Source organism: Coenobita brevimanus, chromosome 4, assembly GCF_032717465.1.
Source record: "Coenobita brevimanus isolate Jiangsu-jjx chromosome 4, ASM3271746v2, whole genome shotgun sequence".
Classification (NCBI taxonomy): domain Eukaryota; kingdom Metazoa; phylum Arthropoda; class Malacostraca; order Decapoda; family Coenobitidae; genus Coenobita; species Coenobita brevimanus.
In genome coordinates this window covers 34,364,102-34,391,839 of record NC_136957.1, presented here as the reverse complement: position 1 = coordinate 34,391,839, position 27,738 = coordinate 34,364,102, and the positions used below count along the sequence as shown (strand labels likewise).

The 27,738-nt window shown below is 40.7% G+C and overlaps 1 protein-coding gene across 1 annotated transcript in view; it reads left to right on the top strand.

Moving 5' to 3' along the window:
• nwk (FCH and double SH3 domains nervous wreck) overlaps positions 1-27,738 on the top strand; it is a 137,345-nt gene that overhangs the window by 82,155 nt on the left and 27,452 nt on the right. The window contains exons 17-20 of the mRNA XM_080269954.1: positions 5,603-5,759; positions 6,549-6,795; positions 15,918-16,051; positions 17,178-17,302. Of these exons, the coding sequence (XP_080126080.1) occupies positions 5,603-5,759; positions 6,549-6,795; positions 15,918-16,051; positions 17,178-17,302 (663 nt within the window). The remainder of the gene's footprint in view (positions 1-5,602; positions 5,760-6,548; positions 6,796-15,917; positions 16,052-17,177; positions 17,303-27,738) is intronic.

Here is a 27,738-nt window from a genome sequence, read left to right as displayed (position 1 = left end):
AGTTTGATTTAACTGAGGTCATACTAGGTTATACTGTTTTATTCAGCTTAGGACATTCTTCTCAAAATGAATGGGTTAATGATGTCTGTATCTAAACCTTCCAGTTTTCCTAAGTTGAATAAAGTCTTCAGAAGTATAGTAGCCAGATTCAACTAAAAAGACCTCATGGTTATAAACCGGATAATCAGAATGTTTCAAGAGCATGGTTTTTAATAATGTGGTACTGAGAATAAACTGTCCTCTGGTCATGCAGTAATCTTGGTGCTGAGAATAAATAATTTTCTAGTCCTGCTGTAACCTTGGGCCTGGGTGCTGTGTGGTGGTGGTGGGAGACTTGTGTGAGGTGAGTGGCTGTGTGTATAGTAGAAGAGCTGGATTTATGCTTTTACCATGTTGGAAAAGTCTCTCACCATCTACACACTTGATGTATGTGTGTGTGCTGAGTGTGTCAGCCTGCCAGCCTCAGCCATAGTGCTGCAGGGAATACATGGTGTGTGTAGGTATAGTGCAGCAGCTGTACCATATGTTGGCTAACTTTGGGTGGTTGGCTCACATGTTTCACATATTGCTAGGTGTAAAGGCTGCATTCTTGTGTGCTTATGAGGCTTGCAAGTACCTCTTACTGAAAATGATGCCATGCTTTCTCCTGAGGAACCCCCATATAAGGGTTTGCTGGGCTACAGCTGAAGTGGCCTGTGTTGCTGGAGGTTTAACTGAAATACAAAAATCAGTTTATTACTTCCAGGCAGTTGTGGCAGACTGTTGGCAAAAGAAATCTATTAATTTCTAATGACACTCAGACTTTAACTGTATGCTCCTCCTTCCAAGCTTTTAGCTACACATTACTTGTATGGCAGCACTGCACAGAGTCCATGGTAGCAGCTACATGTTTGAAATTTGATCTACTTGTTGCCTCTTGTTCAGTAGTTTGTTATTTATATGGACCTGACTTGCATAAATAACTTAAAGAATACTAACAAATGATTTCCATAAGTAAATTAAAAAGAAGTAAGTAGTGGAAAGCATCCTAACCCATAATAACGCAGACCATCATTGCTATTTACAGTGTTATAGAGACAGCTGGACCTGTGCTTGTAAATATTATCAGTGTTGACCAAAGGCTTCAAGTTTCTCTGTGGAATAATATTGATAATTTGTTTTCATGTTGCCCGTGGAGACTTCTTGCTGATTGGATTATTTTGCATAGGACATGTTTAGGTTTTCTCGTGTTATTTACACACTTGAAGTCAGTATTAAAAATCAGTAATATAATTGAGAATACAGTAGTGCACCAACTTTCGCTACAGCAGGATTCGCGGAATCCACTTTCGCGGCATGCACCAAATATTCCCTAACTTCCACTTTCGCTTGAAAAAAAATCGATTTTCGCGCACAAATTTTGGGTTTGGGACAATATTTTGAACTTTGAATTTCCTGCACCGCCCACCCGCAACCCACCGCCATCTTGAATGACGTCATGTCAACACTCTGTCCACCCATTCCCGCCATTGTGTACGAGCGTGCTAGCTCCATTGTGTTGGATTCTCACAGTTCAATGGCCTCTACTATACCTGGTAGTGTGGGGAAAGGGCCTGGTGGTGTGGGGGAAGAGCCTGGTGGTGTGGGGGGAGTTGCATCTGAGGAGGCAGAGAGAGAGAGTGGTAGCGAGGCAGCAAGAGGTGGCACCAATACGTCTGGCGTGGCTAAATAAGCCCGCCACGCGCCTCGGATACTCTCCCCTCAACATCCATTAAACACCTCAACCTGGTCTCTGTGGTATGTTTCTCCTCATATAATGTGTACTGTACAGTTTTTATTGTTTGTATCTCACAATGCAATGTACAATAGTGATTTGATGTACTGTATTGCAAGTGAAAATGAAAATCTGATGTTACTTTAGGATAACCGGGAACCAATTAGCTTTTTTGCCATAAAGACAATGCCCCAACTTTCGCTAATTCCACTTTCGCGCATTATTTTTGGACCCAGTTAGGCGCGAAAATTGGTGCCCCACTGTACAGTATTTTCATGTCAGTATAGTCTTGTATTTCATTTATGCATTTCTGTATGTTTAAAAGACATAGAAGAGAATAGTAAGGTATAATAAGCAAACTAAATCAGTAAGTAAGAGGTACTAAGTCTCCTGAGCCTGCTAGAATACAACACAGTGATGTACGCCGATACTCTAACACCTTCGCTGCGGTGATGTATTTTTTATTGAACCCCAAGTACCACCATATGATTTAAAGTGGCATACATACCCAGTGCAGCTTGTGTGGGTGGGAGGTTGGCATCACTAGAAACCATACAAGTGGCCCCACTGGACATGGGTGGGTGTGGGTTGGAACTTCTATAGATTACATTGATGCTGAATTCCCACCCACACTAGCAAGTTTTTAGTATCAACACCGTCCTTTTTTTTTTATCATCGTCATCGTCATCCAGACCTCCTTTCCCACCTTAGGGCAGGGTGAGGAGTAGCAATGTCCAGACAGCCCTTTTAGCTTCAAGAAACATCGTGAAGTGAAAGGGTTAGTCTGAAATCTCCCTGGTTCCCTAACATCTTTTCTTTAGCAATTTATCTTGTTTACTACACCTTTCTGTCCTCTTCTGTGTTGTATAAATCCTTCTAATATGGCCACACACTGCATAGATGACTTACAGCAGGATGTTAACTAGCCACATCCAAAAATAAATCACTAAGGAAAAGGAGCTAGAGAGCCTCCTGACCCCACAAGAATATAGACCTCTGTAGGTAAACAAAATTGTTAACCAGTCACATCCAGAAATAAATCACTAAGGAAGAGGTGATAGGGAGCCTCCTTACCCCACAAGAGTACGAGCTTCTAAATGAAATTGTCTCTAGGCTGGGAGAATAAAAACACATCCTTTTAGTGAAGGTGTTAATGTGATAATAATAGGTAAAGGGTTTTATATCAGGTTTTTGCATGACTATATTTGTGTGATTTTCTATTGCACAGTCATTAGGCTGAAAGAAGGTAACAGTATTTCTCCCTTAAGTCAAATTTGTAATTTTTAAAAAAATCTTATACTTTATTTTTCATCATTAAAACCAAAAGAAGGTAACATTATTACTCCCAGAGTCAAATTTGTAACTTTTAAAAAATCTTATGCTTTATTTTCCATCGTTAAAGCTAAGAGAAGGTAACCTTTTTTTTTCCTCTAAAGTCAAATTTGTAACTTTTTTTTATCTTATGCTTTATTTTCCATCATTAATGCCATTCCATAAAATCAAATTTGTATCTTCCTTTTTTTTATCTTATGCTTTATTTTCCTGCATTAAATTTTTTCCATACCCTTATAATCAGCAACAGTTTGCAGATGTGTAAGCTATGTGCACCGTTCTTTAAAGTTAACGACGTAACTGCCCAATTTGCCTTCATAAAATTTGTAATACCTGTAGTTTCATCATATTTTCCGATGATGTTCATTCATTCATTCATTGCCAGACGCCATGTATCCCTAACGGGGTGGCCAAGGGCTTAGAGTTAATTGTTTTACAGTACGTAGTGAAAAGATGTTCATACCCATATATTGTAATGAAATCTTGTGAATGAATTACTTAACTATTTACTAAGCTTAAAGAAAGTAACAACAACAATCTTAAAAAAAATGGTTTTTGAAATTTGTGTCGATTTATTATTTTGTTGTATATTATTCTCAAACCTGCCCCTGTAATAAAGTAAATGAATGTTTGCGTGACATGTACATACACATTAATTAAGCATATAAATGTAATGAAGTGATTGAATGTTTGATTACGTACTATCTGTCTGCGCACAACCGGATGCCATAGTCTCCTGAGGGTTGGCTGTTTGTCTTTGAGTTCATTGTTTTATGGGGAGGGGCAGTAACCCTCCACCAACACATTCATAAATTTTATCAATGTAACTACACTTTATAACTTTTTTTTTAGGCCTCTTTATCATCTCTTATTAAAGGAAGTTCCTGTAATAAAACTGAATGGATGTATTACACAGCATCCATGTTCACTAAATGCCCTTAACATCAGTTTGATTCACCGAATAACAGTTTGGTATTCAAGTTTTGCTGTGCTGTTGTCTGTCCTTAAACCAGTTCCTCATACTGAACTCAGTGAAGATTTAAACTACCTACACATTCACTAAACACCGTGAATGTATCAACAGGTTTCCATATCTTGAATTTATGCTTCTTAATTCTCTGTAAATTATTCCAAGCCCAATGATTTTAATAAACTGAGTGAATGTTTCAATTTCATACACGACTGATAAACATACTAACAACAACTTTCCTGTTAATGGTTTTATTTTGAACTTATGTACTTCTTATTTGTGTTTCAGTTAAGCAGATCCATACCCATGTTTATATATACAGTATATACATGCTGTACATATATATATATATATATATATATATATATATATATATATATATATATATATACGCACAGTATGTATCATCATTATATGGTGGACCAATAGGTAGCCAAATAGAATTATAAATTGATTGTTTAGAAAGGCTCAGTTAAATTTAAGAGTATTATTAGTAACATGGTCAAGTATTTGAAATTAAGACCAAAGCCAGGAATATGTAAATCTAGAAATTGTATGTAACCCCTTCAGTTCAGTGATTATTTTTCACCTTTATTCCTGCTATTTCCAGACAGTTTTATTTTGCTTAGGTGTCTTTTGAGCTGGAGGATTTAGATATGGCTTTTATATACCTTTTAAGAATAGATATAATGTTTACTCTCATGTATGCTTTCACTACAAGTCTTTCCCAAGATAAAAAAAAAATTGCCTGGAGGCTGCATGTTGTACTGGTGCTTGAAACCCAAGGTTCATCTGAAACCTGAACCCACTGGCCTGCAGGCTGATTGTGTACCCCTCCAGTTTCCCATCCTCCCCTGGGGGGGATAGAGAGAGAGTTTTGTATAGTGTTTGTATAGGTGGGCAGTGGAGCCGTCCAGTTATGTCAGTGCCACCACGTGAAGGTGTCCTTCTCCAGCACCAGGCTAGCAAGAATGAGCCAAATGCATCATTGTACTGAAGGGGTTATGAATAATATGGAAATCCATAGCTGAATAATACATATATAGTTAGTGTCATGCAAAGCGGTGTTTTATTTTTAGAAATGTAGCCACTAGTATGTAAGGCAGTATTGGAATATAAATACCATTTACAGTATACAGTAGTTAGCATGTAATATGGAAATTTATTGTTGACTTAAAGAACATTATGTGTGCAGGTTATTGATACATAAACTCTTCTCTTTGTGTGTGTGTGTGTGTGTGTGTGTGTGTGTGTGTGTGTGTGTGTTTAACCAAGGTGAAACTATTCTTGACTAACTTTTTTGTTTATTTTCCTTTCCTCTCCTATCCCCCCTCTTTTTTATTCTTTCCTCCTCCTCCTCCTCCTCCCATCTCCCTCTTCTTCCTCCCATCATCTCTCCCCTCCCTTCTTCTCATCCCTCCCTCTTCTTCCTCCCATTCTGTCTCCCCTCCCTTTTTCCCATCTCTCCTTCTTTCTCCCATCCTCTTTCCTCTCCCTCCCTCTGCCCCCTCCATCCCCCCCCCCACTTGTCCCACCCCAAAACACAGGGTGCGGTGGACTACGGTGGTGGTGCAGACGAGTACTCCAGCGCCCCGCCTGCAGAGCTGCCCCCACCCCCGCCCCCTGCCACCACCACCACACTGCCCCCAGCCTCTGCCGTGCCACCAGCCCTGACCTTGCCCGTGGATGCTGGCCAGTTCCAAGGTGGGTCGGCATTTTTTATTTTTATTTTAATTAATTCATTTTTTTTGCCAGTTCCAAGGAGGGTCTTTTTTTTTTTTTTTTTTTTTTGATGTTCATTTCCTAGGTGGGTCTGCTTTTTTTTTTTTTTTTTTTTTTTTTAATACTTGTATATTGGCAAGGAGAGCATATTAGAGTGAAATAGTTGGTTGAATTGAGCATGTACAGTAGTAACAGTTATATACTGTAGTTGGGAGAAGACCAGTTCCAAGGTGAGTCTGCCACTGTACAATACATCACTATAGTACATGGTGTCCTGTGAAATACATGTACACTGTACTGTACTTCACCTCATAGGTTACATGTATTATTGCTTTTATCGGTGACACCTCGTGATTTTTTTCCTTTTGTTTTGATGGCATTTGTGACATTAGTGAAGGGGTTTATGATGTCTGTGTAAGCAGACAGTACGCACTCCACTTTGCAGTGAAAATGCTAACAAATAGACACCCACTCTTGAGGCAAAAGTGAAAACTGTGTTACATAAAGCTTTCCTGCCAGACAAAGTAAATATGCTTTTGGATATGTCATATGAGCAATTTCAGTTCAGTTACTTGCAGAGGGATTTCTAGTAATAGGACGTGCACGTGCTACCGTGATAAGTGATCTGAGAATATAAACATGAAGGTTTCTCGTCTCAGATATGCTACCTTGATAAGTGATCTTAGAAAATAAACATGAAGGTTTCTCGTCTCAGATATGCTACCTTGATAAATGATCTTAGAATATAAACATGAAGGTTTCTCGTCTCAGATGGCGACTACTGTCGAGCGGTTTATGACTATGAGGCGACGTGCCCGGAGGAGTTGACATTCCTGGAGGGTCAGGTGATCAAGGTGCTGCAGCGGGAGGTGAACGGCGTGGACGATGGCTGGTGGGAGGGCGAGCTGGTGGGTGAGGGTACGGTGGGTCTGTTCCCCTCGCTGGTGGTGGAGGAATGTCGCTCTGATGGAGAACCCCTCACACCAGATGTAAGTACTGGTTGCCCACACGCCCAGGGATCACAGCCATGCCTTCTACACAGGGTAATAGGCCTGGTATGTTATTGGCAGCTGTGTCTCATATTTTTTTTTCATTTCCTCTTCTGTCACTGGCCAACTGTGTCTCAGCTTTTCTTCTTTCCATTTTTTTTCTGTCACTACGGCTTCAACTCATCTTTCTCTTCCTCCTCCTGTTTTCTTACTGCTGCTGTGTGGCTTTCTCTCACCTTTTTCCTTCATCCCATTTTCCTCTTCATCATTGCATCTGTGCCATGTCATTTTCATCTTTTCATTTCTTTTTAGTCATTGTTCAATTATGCATCATTGTTTCTTCTTCGTCACATTTTCTATATTCTCACGTCTTTCTGCTTTTTCAGTTTTTTGTTGCAGTCTCCCCTTTCCTAGCTGGGTTTCTGTCAGTGTCTCTCTCTCTCTCTCTCTGTCTGTCTGTCTCTCTCTCTGTCTCTCTCTCTCTGTCTGTCTATCTCTCTCTCTCTCTCTCTCTCTCTCTGTACCATAAATGTAGTTGTAAGTGTTACATAATCATCAGCCTTTGGTCTTGGTGTAAATGTTGATTCGTGTGTTGAAACTTATATATGTGACTGGTAATGTTTATGATGTTTATATAGCTGGTAAAATATATATTAATGTGTATATCCTCCTGTGCTTAACCCTCTTTGCATGATGATATCTTTACTTGATTTATTCTTGTTGTTGCTAAAGTGGGGTGCCTTCATGTGGTGGCACTGATAGAGCAAGGTAGATCCACTGCCTATAGCTAATCCATCCAGTTTGAAAAGTCTCCCTAAGCTGAATATAATAGTTTGGAGATAGTAGTAGTAGTAGTAGTAGCATTAATAGTAGTAGTAGTGGTAGTGGTAGTATTGGTAGTAGTACAATAGTAGCAGTAGTTATGGTAGTGGTGGTGATGATGGTAGTAGTAGTAGTAGTAGTAGTGGTGGTGGCAGTAGTATAGTAGTAGTAGTAGTAGTGACCCCTGCCTCATCTGGCCGTAAACCCGGTGGACTGCAGGCTGAAGTTACCCTCCCCTCCCCTTATTTTCTCTCCCACCATCCTCCCTTCAGGGGATTGGGAGGGAGTTGAGGGATGTCAGTGTAGCCAGGCAGTGAAGTTACCCAGCTATATCTGTGCCACCACATGAAGGCATTCCTCGGCCAGAGAAAGCATGAATTAAGAAAGGATATTATTGTAGTGAAGGGGTTAATATCTGACTGGCATGAAAACTTAATCTGATTTTCTAACTACTGGCACAATTTTTCTTTATTATTTTTTTTTATGATTCAGAATTTTATGCAGGACTAGTTTCGATTTATTTTTTAACCTAATGCTATTTTTTGGGACACATTTTTCACTCTGGTCTGATATGCACTGACCTCCTTCATGCACAATTATTATTATTTTTTTAATGGTTCAAAGTTTTATGTAGGACTGGCTCTGATTTATTTTTGAACCTAATGCTATTTTGGGGGCACATTTTTCACTATGGTCTTATATGCACTGATCTCCTTCATGCACAATAGCTTAGTGTTCACATATGCACAGCTCTATTGATTCCAGCACTGACTGATGTGTGGTTGCCTGTGGATTTAATGAAGATGCACACTTTTCTATATGCCTTGCACACATTTTGAAACTTTTCAGATAATTATGCACATTAGTTTTTGTTTATTTTGTTTATATTTTTTATTTTAGGCTGGAAAAGACAATATTTGCTTTTCTCACAGCTACTGCTATTTATGTTCGAGAATGTCTTGTTATACAGTTCATTCGGCTCTGTATTTAAATTTTACAGTAAAACCATGAACTTATAAAGAAAAACTTTATAGTATGAATGGTTAATTGATTGACTGATGACACTAAAAAGATCATGGCAGCATAACAACAGAGGGGTAGGGGGGTTTCAAGAATACTCCCCCAGTATCCCTGCTTGTCGTACGAGGCGACTAAAAGGGTTGGTGGTGGGTTAGTGCCCCACCCTGTAAAAAGAACTACAGTAACTAAAAAAGCAAACAAAGCGCCTCGGAGCCGGACGGACCACACGTTGACGACTAAGGAACGGACAGAGGACATTCTTAGGGTGGGAACATGGAATGTGAGAGGAGTGAATGATGAAGTGAAAGAGAGAGAGATTGTTCAGGTGCTTGAGGATGCAAAAGTGGATATATGTGGATTGACTGAAACTAAATGGAAGGTGAAAGGGTGAGAGAATGGGAATATGGTGTAGGTATATGTGCGGGAGTCAGTGAGAATGAGAGGGCAAGAGAGGGAGTATGTCTGATGATAAGCAAGAAGTGGAAGGAGAATATAAGAGAGTATGGAATAGTGGGTGCAAGGATTGTATGGGTGAGGATGAAAGTAGGTATACAAGCATGGGCGATTGTATGTGTGTATGCTCCAACAGAGGATCGAGTGGCAAGAGTGAAAGATGAGTTTTGGGCGAGAGTAGAAGCATGTATGGACAAGTTTGAGAGGAGCGAGAGAGTGCTGTTGATTGGAGACATGAATGGCAAAGTTGGGAATGTACGAGTGGATGGAGTGGTTGGTCAGTGGGGTGTGCCAGCTGAAGTAGATGGGAATGGTAGTGCTTTGGTGGACATCTGTGCTTGTAAGGGGTTGGCAATAGCCAACACCTACTTTCGTCATAAGATGATCCACCGGTATACATGGAGAGTGAGGAGGAGGATGGATGGTGAACTTGTTGAACGAAAGGCAATGATAGACTACGTGTGTGTGGATGAGCGAATGAGAAGACAAGTGTTGGATGCAAGAGTGTGGAGAGGGTGGGGGAATGGAGTCTCGGACCATCACTTAGTGATGGCCAAGGTAAAGATGCAAAGAAAGTGGTTGAGGAGGCGAAGGGGAAGACAGGAGGAAGCAGCTCCTGTGAGAAGAGTGGAGAAATTGCAAGATAGTGAGAAAATGACAGAGTATAAGAGCATAGTGGAAGAAAGATTGGGAAGGTATGAGCTAGAGCAGATGGAAGGGGTGGAAGACATATGTAAGATATTCACGGAAGAGATAGGCGCAGCGTGTGAGGCGGTTTGTGGAGTGAGGAGGAGATGCAAGGGTGTGCAAGGGACAGCATGGTGGAATGATGAGGTGAAACGAGCTGTGGAACAAAAGAAGAAGGCATATGGTGAATGGTTGGCGAGTAGAGGTAGGGGAGAAGATGAGAGAGAGAAGAGAGAGGTATATGTGAGCAGGAGAAGGGAGGTTAAGAGACTGATGAAGGAGAGTAAGAAGAAAGTGGATGAAGAGTTTGGGAGGAATCTGAGTGTGAAATGGAGGGAGAGTAAGAAATTGTTTTGGAAGGAGGTAAAGAAAGTAAGGCAGTGTGAAAGGGGAAATAATAGGGGAGTGAAAGATAGGAATAATAGATTGTTGGTGGAGAAGAGAGAGAAATTGAGGAGATGGAAGGAGCACTTTGAGGATTTGTTGAATGTAAAGAGTGAGAGCAGTGTGAGTATAAGTGGTTGGGGAATGGCTGGGAAAAGAAGAGATGAGAGGAGGGAGGAAGAGATCAGTAGGGCGGAAGTAGTGGAAGCGATGAAGAAGATTAAGCTGGGAAAGGCCCCAGGAATTGATGGAGTGTGTGGTGAAATGCTTAGGTATGGGGGTGAGATTGTTGTGGAGTGGATATGGAAGTTGTGTAGATTGGCTTGGGAAGAGGGAAGGGTTCCAGAGGACTGGAAATCAGGTATAATTGTTCCTCTGTACAAAGGAAAAGGGGAGAGAGAAGTATGTGGTAACCATAGGGGTATTTGCCTTCTTAGTGTGACTGGTAAAATATATGGTAGAATACTCATTGATAGGGTTAGGCATATGACAGAGGAGCTAGTTGGAGAAGAACAAGGGGGATTTAGGAAGGGAAAAGGGTGTGTAGATCAGATATTTATTTTAAGATGTTTAGTGGAGAAGTATCTAGAGAAGGGAAGGAAAGTGTATGCTGCCTTCATGGACTTGGAGAAAGCTTATGACAGAATGGATAGGCAAGGTATGTGGAAGGTATTAAGAATATATGGAGTGGAGGGGAAATTGTTGAGTGCTGTAAAGAGTATGTACAAGGGAGCTAGGGCTACAGTGCGAGTGGATGGTGAGCTGAGTGAGTTCTTTGATCTCAGTGTGGGACTGAAACAGGGGTGTGTGATGTCTCCATGGCTGTTTAATATATATATGGATGGGGTTGTAAAGGAGGTGCAAGGTAGGGCAGTGGATGTGGGGCTGGCCCTAATGAATGAGGGTGAGATTTGGAAGCTTCCGGTGTTGCTGTTTGCTGATGATACAGTATTGTTGAGTGAAGATGAATGGGAGTTGCAAGGTTTGGTGAATGAATTTGGGACAGTGTGTAGGAGGAGCAAGCTGAAAGTTAATGTAAAAAAAAGTAAAGTTATGGTGTTTGAGAGGAATGAAGTCACAGAGTGTGCAGTGAGGTTGGATGGTGAGGCTATGGAGAATGTGAGTGCATTTAAGTACTTGGGTAGTGTGATGAGTAAGGATGGATCTTTGGGGGATGCAGTACGTGAAAGGGTACAGCAGGGAAGGAAGGTTGTTGGTACACTGAAAGCAGTGATGAGATATAGGGAGGTGAGTATGGAAGTTAAGAAGTCACTGCATGATAGTATTGTGATCCCTACCCTGACGTATGGAAGTGAGGCGTGGACCTTGCAAGAGGGGAACAAGTCAAGAGTGAGAGCAGTGGAAATGAGTTACTTGAGAGGAGCATGTGGAGTGACATGGAGGGACAGGTTGACGAATGAAGAAGTGAAGGAACGTTGTGGGGTAGATGTGGATGTGGTTGAGAAGATTAGGAGAAATACACTGAGGTGGTTTGGACATGTGGAGAGAATGGAGATGAAAGACTGACTAAGAGGGTGTATGTAGGTGAGGTGGAGGGAGGGAGAGGGTGGGGTAGACCGAGGATGAGGTGGAGGGATGGAGTTGAGAGGTATATGAGGGAGGTGGGGGGTGAGTTGGCGGGAGGGTAGTCAAATGGTGGGTGACAGAGTGACTTGGAGGCGTTTTGTCTGCGGCCACCCTTTGCGGGATTAGGGCGTCGGGCTATAGATAGATAGATAGATAGTATTAGATTCACCGAATGTCATGGACAGCTGTGAATTATGAGTGTTTGTTCTCATTAGCATTTGAAGAGGAAATCGTTTTAGTTATAATCATTTTTTTTTTTTTTTTTTTTTTTTTTAAACCAATCATCAGCATCATTCCAGGCCAAATTCTGATCAAAGATGGGGTGAGAAATGATCCTGGAATGAAATAATGGAAAGCATTTTACAGCTATCTTGTTTTTGTGTTTTCATGGAGGGAACAGCTGTGGGCTTCTGGCCTTTGGTTCCTTCTTTGTTGCTTAAAAAAAAAAATGCAGTGGAAATGAACATCAGATTATGGTTTCTGGATGTTGAAAGACTTAAATATGTATATAAGCAGAATGAGAACTATAGCAGCTATAAATGTGTGAAGATTGGAACATGAATTAATGAGTAATGATCTCTATGCACCTGTAAAGTACTGCACTTTTTACTAAATTAAGCACTTGAAATTATATAGACTGGAGATAAATCTGAATTCTTCTTCTTATTATTTTTTTCCAGTTTTAAAATGAATAGAGAATGAGGGACACCATATATTTTTAGTATGCCAGTTCTCAGACTTACTGGGTGATGACCCTGCAGAGTTTAGCAAGTTAATACTTGTTTAGGTTCAGACACCTTTATTTATTTATCTGTTTTTGTAAATTTTAAAAAGCCTTTTAGTATTATATTTTTATTTTTTTTAAAGGAGGAAATGAATTTATCTTGTAGTGTAAAACTTATTTTTGTACTTATAAGCTTTTGAAAACCAAGGCACTTTTTGTGTGTAAATGATGTGATTTGGAAACTCATTATGAGGGTGTAAGTTGTAGAGAATATGGTATAAACGGGGCACTGTTGAATGAAGCCCTTGTGAATGTGTGGTTGGGGCATTTGTTTAACCCGCCCCGTCCCGACGACGTATGGGTACGTCACCACGATTTGCATTTGCCAGTCCCGGCGACGTACCAGTACGTCGTGCAATTGCAAGGTACCTAATTTGCACAATTTTCAATTTTCGCACGTGATTTTTCGTATGTATACACGGGACACCTTCCTCTATTCCTGTACAAGATACCAAGCAGGGACAATGCCTTACACTGCATAACCTCCCCCCTCCCCCCCTCACGCCATTGTCTTGGCAAAGGACCTGTTACCAGTGACCTGGCTAGTAAAGTTATTCAGGGTCAGAGTGATTCCCCAATCGATGACAATGTGGAGGACAATGTTTATATAGCATTAGAAGAAGAAACAGCCAGAAATAATGATCAGGTAGTGTGGCAAAAATAGGTCAGGTATGGTGATTAGTTAGTGAGTGAAACAATGCTTATAATGCCTTTATTACTGCTTGAAAACCAATATACTGTCATACTACATATACATTCGTACCAAGTAAATAAATAAATACCGTTTATGAGTGGATAAAATAGTTACCCTCCCATAGAACTCGTTTTCTTTGGTGCCAGCATGTTAGAAAACCCACTCAGGTAAGGAGGAACTCCTACCTGGATTGGGCACTTTAAACCTCAGGAGAGCGATTTCTCTATGAATTTTCTATGTTTCTCACCAAAAGCGAAGGTTTTAGCCAAAAAAAAAAAATCGAAAATACCTCGGGACTGGGGGATGTCAGAGGTGCGGAAAACCTCGGGACGTGACGGGTTAAAGTCTTTGATAAGGCACTTTTGAAAACACAGAGAAGTTCGGATTATCCACACATCTGGTTACCCATATACTGTACCTGTTTGGATGGCGTACGAGAAGGATCATGATGAGAATTTGTGGGGATGTTACCACTGAGCCAAGGTGAAGTGAAAGACCCCCTGAAGGTAGTAATGGATATCCTGTTATAATTTTACTACCTCATTTTGCTGCCTTCCAGTGATGACAGTATATTTAGCGTAGGGTAGACTTTTCAGCTGAATGATTATCTATCTATAGTCAGACACTATGGCCCCATAAGAGGTGGCAGTTTGTCTTTGAGTTAGGTGTTTTATGAAGAAGGGCACTAACCCTCTGCCAACCCACTTGTTGACACAGGGAACACGTATGGGTTGGTTATATGATCTGGAGAGGCTCATTGCTATAGCCTTGTTTGCTTCTTTGCTATGAGAGCTGGCCCAAAAGCCAAATAGATTTGTCTAGCAAGACTAAGGAATCACTCAAACACATCATTGGACTCAAGGGGTTAAGAATCATTGTGATAGTTATCCAGAATTCAAATATTTAAAAATTTGAAACACCCAGGCAACTGTTGAATGTGTGGATAATCAAAGCTGTCTTGTAACCCGGCACTTTTTTCTCGCACCTTTCAATTCCTCCACCTGTGTTCATGTGGGTTTAGGAGGCTTCCTGTTGCCTTCATGATTAGCTTTGCGTATTACTCCTTAATATCATCGGTATGTATTCAATATTTTAATATGAAAATACAATGCTTAAACTATACTTGTCTCATTCAGTAAGTGCCATTGTATTCCCTGGTGGCCTTTGTGCTGTATAGTGTACCATATTGGACCTTGAAGAATCAGTACACTTGACATTTACAGACAAGCCTCGTAAATCGGCAGGAACACATGCCCTCTCCACGCCCCAGTTTTGTATATGGCTGCCAGGACATCCATGACCTGTTTCTTGATATTTGCCATGGGAGTCCAGATTTGGTAATATTGGTTGTTGGTCTGCTGGTTTAGATGGGTTTGGGTTATTATTGTTCTTATTATTATTACTGTATTATTATTATTATTATTATTATTATTATTGGTGCTTTTTTTATTATGGTATTATTGTTGTTATTAATTGATCTATTAGTACTGATTTTGTGGGTGATAGTGTTCTTTTTTTGTGTATTTTTTCGGAAAATTATTTGGTTGCTCCTAGTACTGCATAATTTTAAGTGCTGTTATTTAGAGATTATTATTTTTATTAATACTTTTATTATTGTTATTAGTATTATTTTATTTACTATTATTATTATTATTATTATTATTACTATTACTGTATTAATATTATTAATGTTACCATTGGTGATAATTACAGTATTTTATTAGATAGTGTTGTTATTTTCTTATAACTAAAGCATTTAAAAGGCTTACTGGTGCTTTTGTTAGCTGTATAAATAATTTACCCATTAGCCTTTGTAATAATATTTTTTAATGTATTTTTTTTCAACTTGGGTTTTGCTGAATAGTGCTTTTTTTTTTTTTTAAAGTATTGCTAGTTCAGCTGTTTTTGCTACTTTCAGCACTCTTGCTATCATTGTCCTCTTAGTGTATTGGTAGTTTTAAGCATATTATTGTCATCCCTATTATTTTGAAGTCTCTCTCTCTCTCTCTCTCTCTCTCTCTGTCTCTCTCTCTTTCTCTCTCTCTCTCTCATCAGCATAATAAGGAAGTGAATATGAATGAAGTATTTACTATGTGATCCTTTCTCCCTCCCTCCTTTCCTACATCTTTCCCTCCTCCACCCCCCACCTCTCCATACCTCCCTCTCCTTGACTCACACTCCTCCATATGACCCTTCTTTCCTCCTCATTTTCTCTCTCTCTCACCTTCCTTCTTTCCTCCTCATTTTCCTTCTCTGTCCTTCTTTCCTTCTCTTTTTCCACCTCTCTTTCTCTTCTTGAACTTACACCCCCCCCACCCATCTTCTCTTCCCTTACCCACACTCTCACCAATGCAAACTCCTTCTCTTCCTCCTCCTCCTCCTCCTTCTTTCTTTCCTCTCCTTACCTGTATACTTCCTCCTATACCCATATATCTCCTCCCTTCCCCATATACCTCCTTCCTCACCCACATACCTCCCATACACACACACCACCTTCTGCTGTGTTCTCTCCTCCTCCTCCTTACCTGTGTGTCCCCTCCCATACCCATATACCTCCTCCCTTCCCCATATACCTCCTCCCTCACCCACATACCTCTTCCCTTATATACCTCACACACACTGTACCTCCTGCTGTGTTCTCTCCTCCTCCCCACCTCCTCCCCACACTCTTGGCAGCAGGTGTTCACGTTCCAGGGCGTATCTGGCGCCTCCCCCCTCACCACACCCCCGCCCCACACCCCGCCTGAGGTGCCTGGCTTCCTACTCCCGCCCGAGAGAGTCATCATCACCCAGCCCACCCCTGTTGTGGAGACCGTCGAGGACCTGCCCAGGGACGACGACCAGGGTGAGACCAGCATTGCCGTCATCATCATCATCATCATCATCATCATCATCATCATTGTCATCATCATCATCATCATCTTTATAATCATAATAATCATCATCATCTTTGTCATCTGTATCATCATCATCATCTTTGTCATCTATATCATCATCATCATCATCATTATCATCTATCTCTCTGTCTATAGCCTTGATCTCATGAGGGGTGGCCACAGACAAATCGCCTCCATGTCTCCCTGTCCCCTGCCATTTCACTGCCCTCCTCCCAGTTCACACCCCTCTCTTTCATATACCTCCCCACTCCATCCCTCCATCTTATCCTTAACCTCCCCCTACCACTTCCCTCATCCACCTCACTCACATACACACTCCTTGTTAGTCTCTCACTGTCCATCCTCTCCACATGGCCAGACCACCTCAGTGTATTTCTCCTAGTGCTTTCTCTCACATCATCATCATCATTATTATTATCAGTTTTAGCAGTAGTGTTGGTATGGTTTACAGTTACATTTTTGAAGGGCTTGGATGTGTGTACTTGTGTGAGGAGCCCTTTTTTTTTTTTTTTTTTTCTCCCACATGCTGATGACAGTGTGAGATGTAGGCCTGTAGATCCGCTCCCTTACAGCAGTTAGCAATGGTACTTTCTGATTTCAACCATTCATCTTAGCACCACATACATGACTAACTACCACAGCTGCCACCTCCATAACCACCTTACTGCAACCATTCTCCACCATCACCACCACAACTATTGCCACCACCACCACCCTAACTCCTATCGTTCCCCACCATTACCCCCACAACTATCACCACCACCACCACCACCACCCTAACTCCTACCATTCTCCACAGGCACCACTGCCACAGCTGCCACAACCACCACCACCACTACCATCCTAACTCTTACTATTCTCCACAGGCACCACCACCACAGCTACCACAACCATTACAACCACCACCACCACCACCACCCTAACTCCTACTATTCTCCACAGGCACCACCACCACAGCTACCACAACCAACACCACACCCTAACTCCTACCATTCTCCACAGGCACCACCACCACAGCTACCACAACCACCACTACCACCACCACCACAACCACCACCTATGACTCCAGCAACTTTGAGCTAGAGCTGGGCGGTCGACAGCAGGAGCAGTACTCGCGGCAGTTCTCTTCGTCCCCCGAGAGCGAGACTACGGACCGAGACCAGCAGTATGCCGAGCTGGTGTCGAGCCCAGACGTCTCTAACCTTGAGGTGAGGACGGGAGGAAAGAGAGAAAATTGGGTGGGGAGGAAAGAGAGAAAATAGGGTGGGGAGGAAACATAGAAAATAGGGTGGGGAGGAAAGAAAGAAAAAAGGGTGGGGAGGAAAGGAAGAAAATAGGGTGGGGAAGAAAAGAAGAAAACAGGGTGGGGAGGAAAGAAAGCAAATAGGGTGGGGAGGAAAGGAAGAAAATAGGGTGGGGAGGAAACAAACAAAATAGGGTGGGGTGGAAACAAAGCAAATAAGGTGCGGAAGAAAGGAAGAAAATAGGGTGGGGAGGAAAGAAAGAAAAAAGGGTGGGGAGGAAAGAAAGAAAAAAGGGTGGGGAGAAAAGAAAAAAAAGGGTGGGGAGGAAAGAAAGAAAAAAGGGTGGGGAGAAAAGAAAAAAAAGGGTGGGGAGGAAAGCAAGCAAATACGTTGGGAAGGAAAGGAAGAAAGTAGGGTGTCTTTGGTTTGGGGACTTTAGATTTTTTTTTTTTATACTTTCTTGTGCATGAAATGGGATGCAAAAATTTGTGAAATGGGGTGGAAATAACAAAATGGCATCTTGGTGTTTCAATCATGGGTAGTAGTAAATGGCTGGGAGGAAATGGGTAAAATACTGTGTCTTTAGTTGGGGAATGGGATTTAGACATTCCTCGGCCCTGAAATGGGTTGGAAAAATGTGAAATGTGCGATGAAAACAAAATGGCTTCATGGCATTTGGATTTTGGTAAATGGCTGGGAGGAAAATGAGAAAATAGCGTGTCCTTAATTTGGGAATGGGTTTTGAAAATTTCTTGGGCCTGAAGTGGGTAAAAAAATGTGAAATGTGTGATGAAAACAAAATGGCGTCTTGGTGTTTGGATTTTGGGTAAATGGTTGGGAGGAAGCAGAGAAAATGGGAGTGTTTAGGTTCTGGTTAGGGGTTATATATGTGATGAATGGCCCAGGCAGCTTCATAACACCCCTTCCTTAACCACTTAATTTGCAGTGGAGAGAATGGAGAATGAAAGACTGACTAAGAGGGTGTATGTAGATGAAATGGAGGGAGGGAGAGGGAGGGGGAGACTGAGGTTGAGGTGGAGGGATGGAGTTGAGAGGTATATGAGGGAGGGGGGAGTGAGTTGGGGGAGGGCAGTCAAATGGTGGGTGACAGAGCGACTTGGAGGCATTTTGTCTGCAGTCACCCTTCGTGGGATTAAGGCATTGGGCTATAGATAGACAGATAGGTAGACCTTAATATTCTCTTGCATGTTAGTTACGTCTTTTTTATTGTTGACAGTCTTTGCATTGGAAACACGTGAGTGAATTTCAGAGGTGGGGAATGTTCAGTATATTGCAGTGGAAGAAGTGTTGAAAAAGTCCTGTAACCATTGAGTACTTCCCTGGGTCATCAAAATTATCCGGGACATGAAATAGAGATTGTAAAAGTGAATAATGATAAAAAAAAATGAGGGGGGAGTCTTTTGGCTGTGTTGGGTTGAAAAAAATTACTTGGACCCAGAATTGGACTGTAAAAGGAGGCCAGGTGTGAAGGAAATTTTTTCTGAGGGATTGGGAGAGGGTGTAAAAATTCCCCCAAGGCTTGAAATGGATTGTAAACGGGAATAAAGTAGAAAAACTGGTATTTTTTGCCTGTCGTTACTTGTCCACTAAGGAGGCAAAAGCTGGAATAAATATTAAGTGTTCTCATGGGAGATGAAAGTTATATCTTTCCATCACTATTGATTGTGTTCTCTTCTAAAAATAAATAAAGGAAGAAGTAGACAGACAGCAGGAGGAAGTACGTGTGTGTGTGGTAAGTTCACACTTGGTCACTGATAATGCCATGTTGATGTGTGTGGAAAGTTTTATGACATCAGCCACTTTCCTTGTAATTTATTGATGATATGAGGGAAAAAAAGAAAAAGGTACTGATCATTGTTCAGTGTGGGTAGTAAGGCAATCACATGATGCTGTCAAAACTTCACTGAACCCTTGTGACCTGTGGTGGTAACCCGTCCTCTGTGATGATGTCTTATTTATAGCAGTCTTGGCAACACCAGATGATAATATTCAGCTTATTAGATACATTTTCAACTTAAGGGATTAAACAGAGGCTTCATTAGTTCCTTCACTGCCAGGGGGCCTTATTAAGTCAGATGAAGGCATCTGGCAGTGGAGGATTAGACAGTAATACAAAGACATCATCAGACCAAAGGGGCCAAAAAGAAAAATATTAGTATAGATAAAACTGTGTTGGGGTATTGGTCATGGTGAGGTTTGGGATATTTAAGCTACCCTACTTTCTTTATACATTATATCCAATTCTCTTTCTTAAATTCTGTCTTTTAACCATGCAAGGTGCCTCACTTTTATCTCACATTTGTGTATATGTAGCATGTTGGTGTGGAGGTGAGGGAAGAGGTGGTAGTAAGATATATATAGCAAGTTTCCAGATGTGTTTATATATAGCAAGTTCCCAGATGTGTTTAAAAGTTTGAAGAGCACAGTCATGAATCCACACAAACATTTTTATGCAACTCACCAGTTTATCAGTAATTTAGAGTACAATATTTTCAGGAATTATATTACAGTACTCAATGGCCTAATTTTTGCAGAGTAATTAAGTGATTTTTGCAGTTAATTAAGCTTCCAACCCATAGAAAAACATTAAGTGTGCCAGTGTCAGCCCCAGTGTGAATTTCCATAGGAGAAAGTATGGTGTCTTAATTTAAATGGTTATTCTTTTTTATTAATGCAAGGAAGAAGGAACCAAAGGCCAGAAGCCTGCAAGATTGTTCCCTAAAAAAAAAAAAAAATCTATAACAGCCAAAGTCACGGTCCATTCATTTTGAGGTTCCATGATTGACTTGATTGACTGATTATTGAGCCTTTTTGTGGTGACTGATTTGAGAAACTGTGTAATACATGAAAAATTTTGATGTATTGACAATGATATGGGATTTACTGTGTGATAATCTTCCTCTCTCTGCCAGCTGCTGTGTTGACTGATATTTACATCACCTGACCCCCTCACCTACACACTCAGTTATGTGGTGATGGTCCACATTGGCATCAAAGGCTTAGTGTTGTTATGGAGTGTTCATGTTAGGGTTTGTGTCAGTATTCTTGTCACTGGTTTCAAAAGCCTTCAAATTCTCACCTATCTAAATCTGAAACAGCCTCATCCTTGTGTATTGTTTGAGTGTACTGATCCTCTCAATGGACTGGAGATGGGACAGCTTATGCCACTGTGGTGTATTGGCTCCAGTGAAACCTAACACGTCGATCAGTGTTTGGGGTGACATTCAGTTCCATCCGTGTGTGTGTGTGTGTGTGCATGCGTGACATAAACCGCAAAACCAAGAAGAGCACTGTACTCCCCTTGTCTGTGAGGCTACATGAGCTTTATGTTACTTATTACAGTTTATCTCACCTTTCCAAGAACCATACACAATTCTTGTGCCTTCCTGACCCATTGTGAAAGACGAAACTCATGTGGTTTCTGTGGTTAGTATATTTTGAGCCAGGATTCCAGAGGCTAGGATGACAAATCAATTATTATTATTATTATTATTATTTTTTTTTTTTTTATTATTATTTTTTTTTAATGCAAAGAAGAAGGAATTAAAGACCAGAAGTCTGCAAGATTGTTCCCTCCAAGAGAAGACAAAAACAAGATAACAGAGAGTCAGATTCAAGATCTTTTTATTTTGAGATACTTGGACACACTGTGTTTGAAAGACTGGAGGTTATAGGCAGTATGAAATACAGACAGAGGAAGACAGTTCCAGAGTAAATCTGTTACATATACGAAGGACTTGGAGTAATGGTTAATTCTTGCATCTGAGAGTTGGACAGCAAAGGGATGAGAGTTTGTTGCTAGATGGCTGCTATGTGACCTCTGTAGTGGTGGAGTTTGGGCCCAGTTTACTGGCCATGCTGTTTATAGGTCTGCAGCTTCTATACGTCTTTCTCTTTCTTTCTCTGAATGTCACCTCGCTCCGTGCATAACTGGGACAAAAAGGTCAGGATGTCTTAGCTGGTGACACACAGTACAGGTGGAAGTTGTCCCATCTCCATGTAATATAAATTTTGTGCTCTGTTCCTCCACTCTCTATACATTGATTGGCCTAAGTAATCCTCCAGGCGTGTGTTTTTCCCTTTGTATCAATGTTACTTGTTCATCATTAATGTACAGATAATTCCATAACAGCACAAAAAGCACAAATATGGACCACCACTGTCTTTCCAGAATAACGGAGTATTTTTATAGTAGGAATGTGATATTACCCCCTTGCTTCCCCCTCCCTCCCCTTCAGTAAATTTCCCCTGCCCCAGTAGCACACAATGATCGTTAAATCTCTAGGAATGTGTTTTTATGACTGTACTGTTATTGTGCTCACCAAAACACTGACTATCCACATACACATATTCTTTAAAGCTCATGAATTGTTTTGACTGCATAGAAGCACAGTGTTTCTTGCTTCTGGGTCCTGTTTTAAGTGGCACAGGAAACTTAAGCTGCTCATTTTTTCTCTTAATGATTTATTATGCCTCATACAATACACAAATTTTGTTGTTCATATAATTATATTATTGACATAGGTTGCTTCAGTAATGTTCCAGAGCAGGGGTTCTTAACCAGGGGTATTGTGACAAAAACCTGGGGATATGGGACTTATTTTCTGAATAAGTAAAAAAATAAATAAATCAATAAATAAATAACATTTGCTGCTTTTCTGCAAGGAAATAAATAGGATTAAATCCTAATGATTTTCTTTCCTGTTGTGTTACTAGTTATCCACAAGTAAAGTAAAACCAAGCTATTGGCATCTTTTGAAGCCACACTGGCACCTAATGGGACTGGTGATGATGATGATGTCAGTCAGGTGGAGGGGGTATAGGGACATCGTGGGCAACCTATTGGGGTCTGGACGGGAAAAAAGGTTAAGACCTGCTGTTCTAGAAAATGAAAAGATGTAATAGGCATAATAAAAGCCAAGAAAGAGCTGTTATGAAATCTCCAGAGCCATTAAAATGTGGCTGTCTTCTTTCCAAATATATCAGACAAAAGAGAGCCGTCATGGTATTCACACTTGGTAATCAGCTGCTGGCTGGTATGTGGATAATTGGAGTTGTGGTGCAGTGGTGGAACTTTTAACTTTCTTTTCATATCTGACCTGTCTTTCCTCCCCTCCCTCTTTGTACATAGTTTTCTGGTAGTCTGTTATTCTTTTTCAATAGGGGGAATAGACCTTTCCTGGGTGAGTGCTGGATGTAGATTTTTTTTTTTTTCTGTGGTAATGGGTTGTCTCACTGTGTCATTAGGAGGTACATAAAAGGAATATGAAGGGGAGATGGATCTGATCCTTCTTTCTTGTTTGATTGACGTCACCAGAGATAAGAGCTGCTGTCTGGATCTTCCTTTATACATTCATGTAGTTCATTTCATTTATTCCTGTTCATAATTAAACAACATTGTAAATATTTAGTTTGGATTTGCTGCTGTGTTTATGGATATCACACAATAGTACCAAAAGTGACCATGAAAGCCACATAACTTTTTACCCACCTTGGCCAGAGTTAGGTTTCATTTCCATGCTGCTGGACAAGATCTTTTCTCCATCAGTCATGTTCCAGGAAACCACAGAGTGTGACTGGCTGTGACCGCCGAAATGGAAGTGTAAGAATGTGGCATCAGTATTTGTGTTGTGGAAATGTCCCAGTTCCACCAGATAATAACACACCAATAACAGTGACATATCCAGCTCTCACCCTGACAAAGGCCATGTATTTTAATGTACATGATAAATTTTTGGCTACATAATTCCTGTAGTTTTAGCCAGACTTTGAAGTGTGGCGTGTTTTGAGTATCCTAGTAGGTCTGATGCACATTATTGGTGTCTCCCCCTTCTTTTCCTATTTCTCTCTTTCCCCCGTCCCTCTTCTCTTCCTGTTCTCTCCTCCCTCCCTCCCTCTTCTCTTCCTGCTCTCTCCTCCCTCTCTCTTGTCTTCCTCTTCTCTCCTCCCTTCCTCCTGCCTTCCTGTTCTCTCCTCATTCCCTCTTCCCTTCCTCTCTCTTCCTAACTTTTTCCCTCCTTACTTCTCACAACCTCTTCTTTACCAATTTCTGTCTCCTGCATCCCTCTTCTCTCCCCCTCCTTTCCTCCTCTGTCTCTCCATCTTCTCTCTTCCCCCTTCCCCCCCTCCTTTTTCTCCCTCTCCTTCCTCAATCCCTCCTCCGGGGTGCAGGCGGGGGGAGGGGAGTCGGGCAAGACAGAACAACAACAACAACAACAACAGAAGGAGGAGGAGGAATCTAGCCAGCGCCAAGAGGAGGTGGTGGAGGAGGGGCAGGATAGCAAGCAGCAGCAGGATCAGCCACAAGAGGTAGACAAATGCAGGATTGACTTCTCTGCCTATACTTTCTCTTTCTTTTACTGTATTTCTTTGTCTGATTTTTTATATATCTTCTTCAAAATTAGGTAGAACTACACTATAGGTAGAATTAGGTAGAATAGGTAGTGTAGGCAAGAATTTTTATAGGTAGATTAATTAGGGAAATAGTTAATGCTGAGGGTTTGCAGGTAATGTTAATTTTATGTTTTTTGTTATTATTAAGTATTTCCCCCATCTCAGATGGGAGCACAGTAGCTCGGTGGTAGGGTGTCGGGCTCGTAATCGTGAGGTTGCGATTTCGCGCCCTGCCCGGTGGCTGCTGTGCTGGGAGGGGTAGCACTCTCCTGTAACCCTAGCAGGGCTATATGATCTGATGAGGTCTAGCTCGGGGATTAATCCCCCCCCATCTCAGATGAAATTGATAACCTTGGACTTGGACTGCACCATGGAAGCATATAATGTTTATCTGGTGTAGAGAATTATTATTATTATTATTATTATTATTATTATTATTATTAAAAAAAAGAAAAAGGATGTGGTTGAAAAGATTAGGAGAAATACACTGAGGTGGTTTGGACATGTGGAGAGGATGGAGAATGAAAGACTGACTAAGAGGGTGTATGTAGGTGAGGTGGAGGGAGGGAGAGGGAGGGGTAGACCGAGGATGAGGTGGAGGGATGGAGTTGAGAGGTATATGAGGGAGGGGGGGGTGAGTTGGGGGGAGGGGAGTCAAATGGTGGGTGACAGAGTGACTTGGAGGCGTTTTGTCTGCGGGATTAGGGCGTCGAGCTATAGATAGATAGATAGAATTATTATTATTATCTTTATACTGCAGTCACAAATTTTATATCAATTGGAGCAGCCAGCAGCATAACAGCGATATGACAAGAAGAAAAATGAATGATAATTGTGGTCAGATAAACATTTGTATAACTAATTGTATGTACAATATGTCAAAAAAAAAAAAAAGGGAAAAAAAAAATTTTCATCCTTACCCTACCAGTAACAGCCAAAACTAGTTTAGACCTAACCTGGGCATTCTCTGGTCCCAGCCGTCTTGGTACTTATTCAGATTCACTCATAAGCATCCTCCTTCCGTGTAATTCATTGAAACCCAGCCATTGTGAACTGCGGTTGGTTGACACTGATAATTTTCTTATTGATTTGCAAAGGATATGCAGGATATAGAAGAAAAGTTTCCCAGAATTATTAGATACTGGCTGCATAGCCTAACCTCTCAAGATTCCAACGTAAAGTAAACTAGCTTTGGATTTACATTTGTTGGTACTCATGGTTACTGTATAATTAGGTGGAATGAGAGAAAGCATAGGAGTACTGTAGAGGACTGCACTTAATTTATCCCCTCCTTTAAAGTAGAGGATAATATAGTACTGTATTGCAATGTCATGTTTCAAGCCAGGCAGAGGTTAGAGTCAGCACACATACCATACCCTCTGCCCGATTTATTTGTTCCTCTGGGGTGGAAATACAGAGGATTTAGGTATCAGTAAATTTTAGATGGTAGTCAGGAATGTATTTTTAGTTTCTAGAATGTATATATTTTGAGTCTCTAGCATGAATTAGGGAGGGTAGGTTTGGCAGGCACTGAGGGTTTCAGATGATATTCTTGAACAAATTTTAATACAGTAATATAGATGTTAGTGCCTAATAGAATTCCTCACATTATTCCCCATACTCTTGCCTTGTAGCTGCCAGTCATCTCATTATGTTATTAGTTATCCTTATTTACTTATTTTTTATAGAAGGGAAATACGAAACAGGTAGCAGATACCTGTATTATTATAGGTGTAATGAGTACCCACCTTTTTTTTTACTCATATTTATTAGTATTAGTATTATTATCATTATTATTATGAAGGAAAATAGGAAAGAGTCAGGAGGAATACAATTTAGGTCTGTTGATTACCTGCCTTATATTACACCCGTGATTTTCTTTACTGTCACTTTTATTTCATTTTATTCAAAATTTTGGTTATTCTTACTGTATTCTTTATATTTCTTGTACATTTATACTTTCCCCCACCATCTTTCCTTCATGTATGAATATTTCTGGATTAGTCTGTCCTTTTTTTCATTTCTTTTTTAACATTCTTGTCCTCTATCTTTCTTTCCTTTATAAATATTTCTTGATGATTCTCTCAATATGTTTTTATATTCATTTCGTGCTTAACATTCTCGTCCTCCACCTCAGGTTCCATTGTAATATTTCTGGGTTATTCCTGTCATTCTTTCCTTTTCTGATCTTTCTTTCTCCCCATTCTACTGGCTCCCTCCTTCCTCCCTCTCTTCTTAAATATTGGTAGAATTGCATGGTGCATGGTGATATTTTGAAGTTACTAAATATCCGATTTAATGCATTGTTCTGTGTGAATGACTAGTATAGCATTGGCCTCAGTGATTTATTTGCAGGATTAATTAACAACAGTAATTACTAGTGATTTTTTTTTTTTTAAATATAAGGATTAACTACTGCTGTTGGTACTGGAGAGGGATGCCTTCTTGGGGTGGCACTGATATAGCCGGGTGGTTGATCTGCCCGGTTATACATGTCCCTCAGCTCCCTCCAAGTGCCCTGCAAGAAAAATGGTGAACTGCACAAAAGGGACAGGATCAGCCTGCAGTCCACCAGGGCCATACGCAGATGAGCCTGGGGTTGTAACTGCTGAGAATATTCAATGTAGGTAGGACAAGTATCCGTGGAGGGGTTGATGGAAGCTATATCTCACCTCAGCAGTTCAGAAAAACTATGCTGAGGTGAGCAGAGTCATCCAGAGGGAAAAAGAATGAACTGTAAATTGTTTCCATGGATTGAGGGACTTAATAATAATACTTGTGTGTTTGGCAATGATTTTTTTATAAATTTTTTTTAGTTTAGGTTCATGACACAGTATAATGTCCTTTAGGGTGTGTCAGTGCTGTGATAGAAGACTCAGGGATTATTTATAACTTCACTCTTCTTACCATTACATCATATACTTCTCTCCTCTCTCCTTTTCTCTTCCCAGTTGCCTGTTGCCTCCTCTGTACCATTCTGCATTCACTGTTGCTTAGTCATTTCCCTTCCTTCTGTTCCTTCCTTCCTTCCATTCATCCTTCCCTATGCCTTTCTTCATTCCCTAGTGCATAGTCTCTTATATTCATTCCTTCTTTCATTCCTCCCTTCCTTCCTTCCTTCCTTCCTATTTCATGTAAGCTTTCATCCTTATTTTACTCCCTGTTCTTACCCATTTTCTCACACATATTTTTTTCTCTTAACCCAACATCTCCCTCAATATTTAACTAACATCTCCCTTAATATTTAACTAACATCTCCCTTAATATTTAACAAACATCTCCCTTAATATTTAACTAACATCTCCCTTAATATTTAACTAACATCTCCCTTAGGTAATATTTAACTAACATCTCCCTTAATATTTAACTAACATCTCCCGTAGGTATTATTTATGTAACATTGCTCCTCCCTTCTCACTTTCTTCTCTCTCTCCTCATCTCTCATCTTTTCTCTCACTCATCATCTCTTTTCTCCACTTTCCTCATTTCTTTTCTCTCCCTCATCTCTTTTCTTCCCCTCCTCATCTCTTCTCTCTCTTCCTCATCATCTTTTCTCTTGGTCATCTCTTTTCTCTCCCTTCTCATCTCTTCTCTCCTCCCTCCTCATCTCTTTTTCTCTCCCTCCTCATCTCTCCTTTCATTCCTCCTCATCTCACCTCTCCTCCCTCCTCATCTCTTCATCTACCCCTCCCCATTATTTCTCTCGCTCACACTTTCTTATGCTTTCCTACCCTTTTTTCTTCTTCCATGTATTCCTCTCATCATTTCTTTCCTTTCTCTTCATCTTCCTCCCATCTAACCTCCTCTGTTCTCTCTCCTACTGTTCATACTTTCATTACCTCCCTTCATACTGCTATTTTTCACCCTATACTTTGTTACCTTGTCATACTTTTGTTATCTGTGACTCTCCGTGCTTTCATCATCCCTCCCACTCTTCATACTTTTATCTCTCTCACTCTTCATTCTTTTTGTTAGGTCTCACTCTT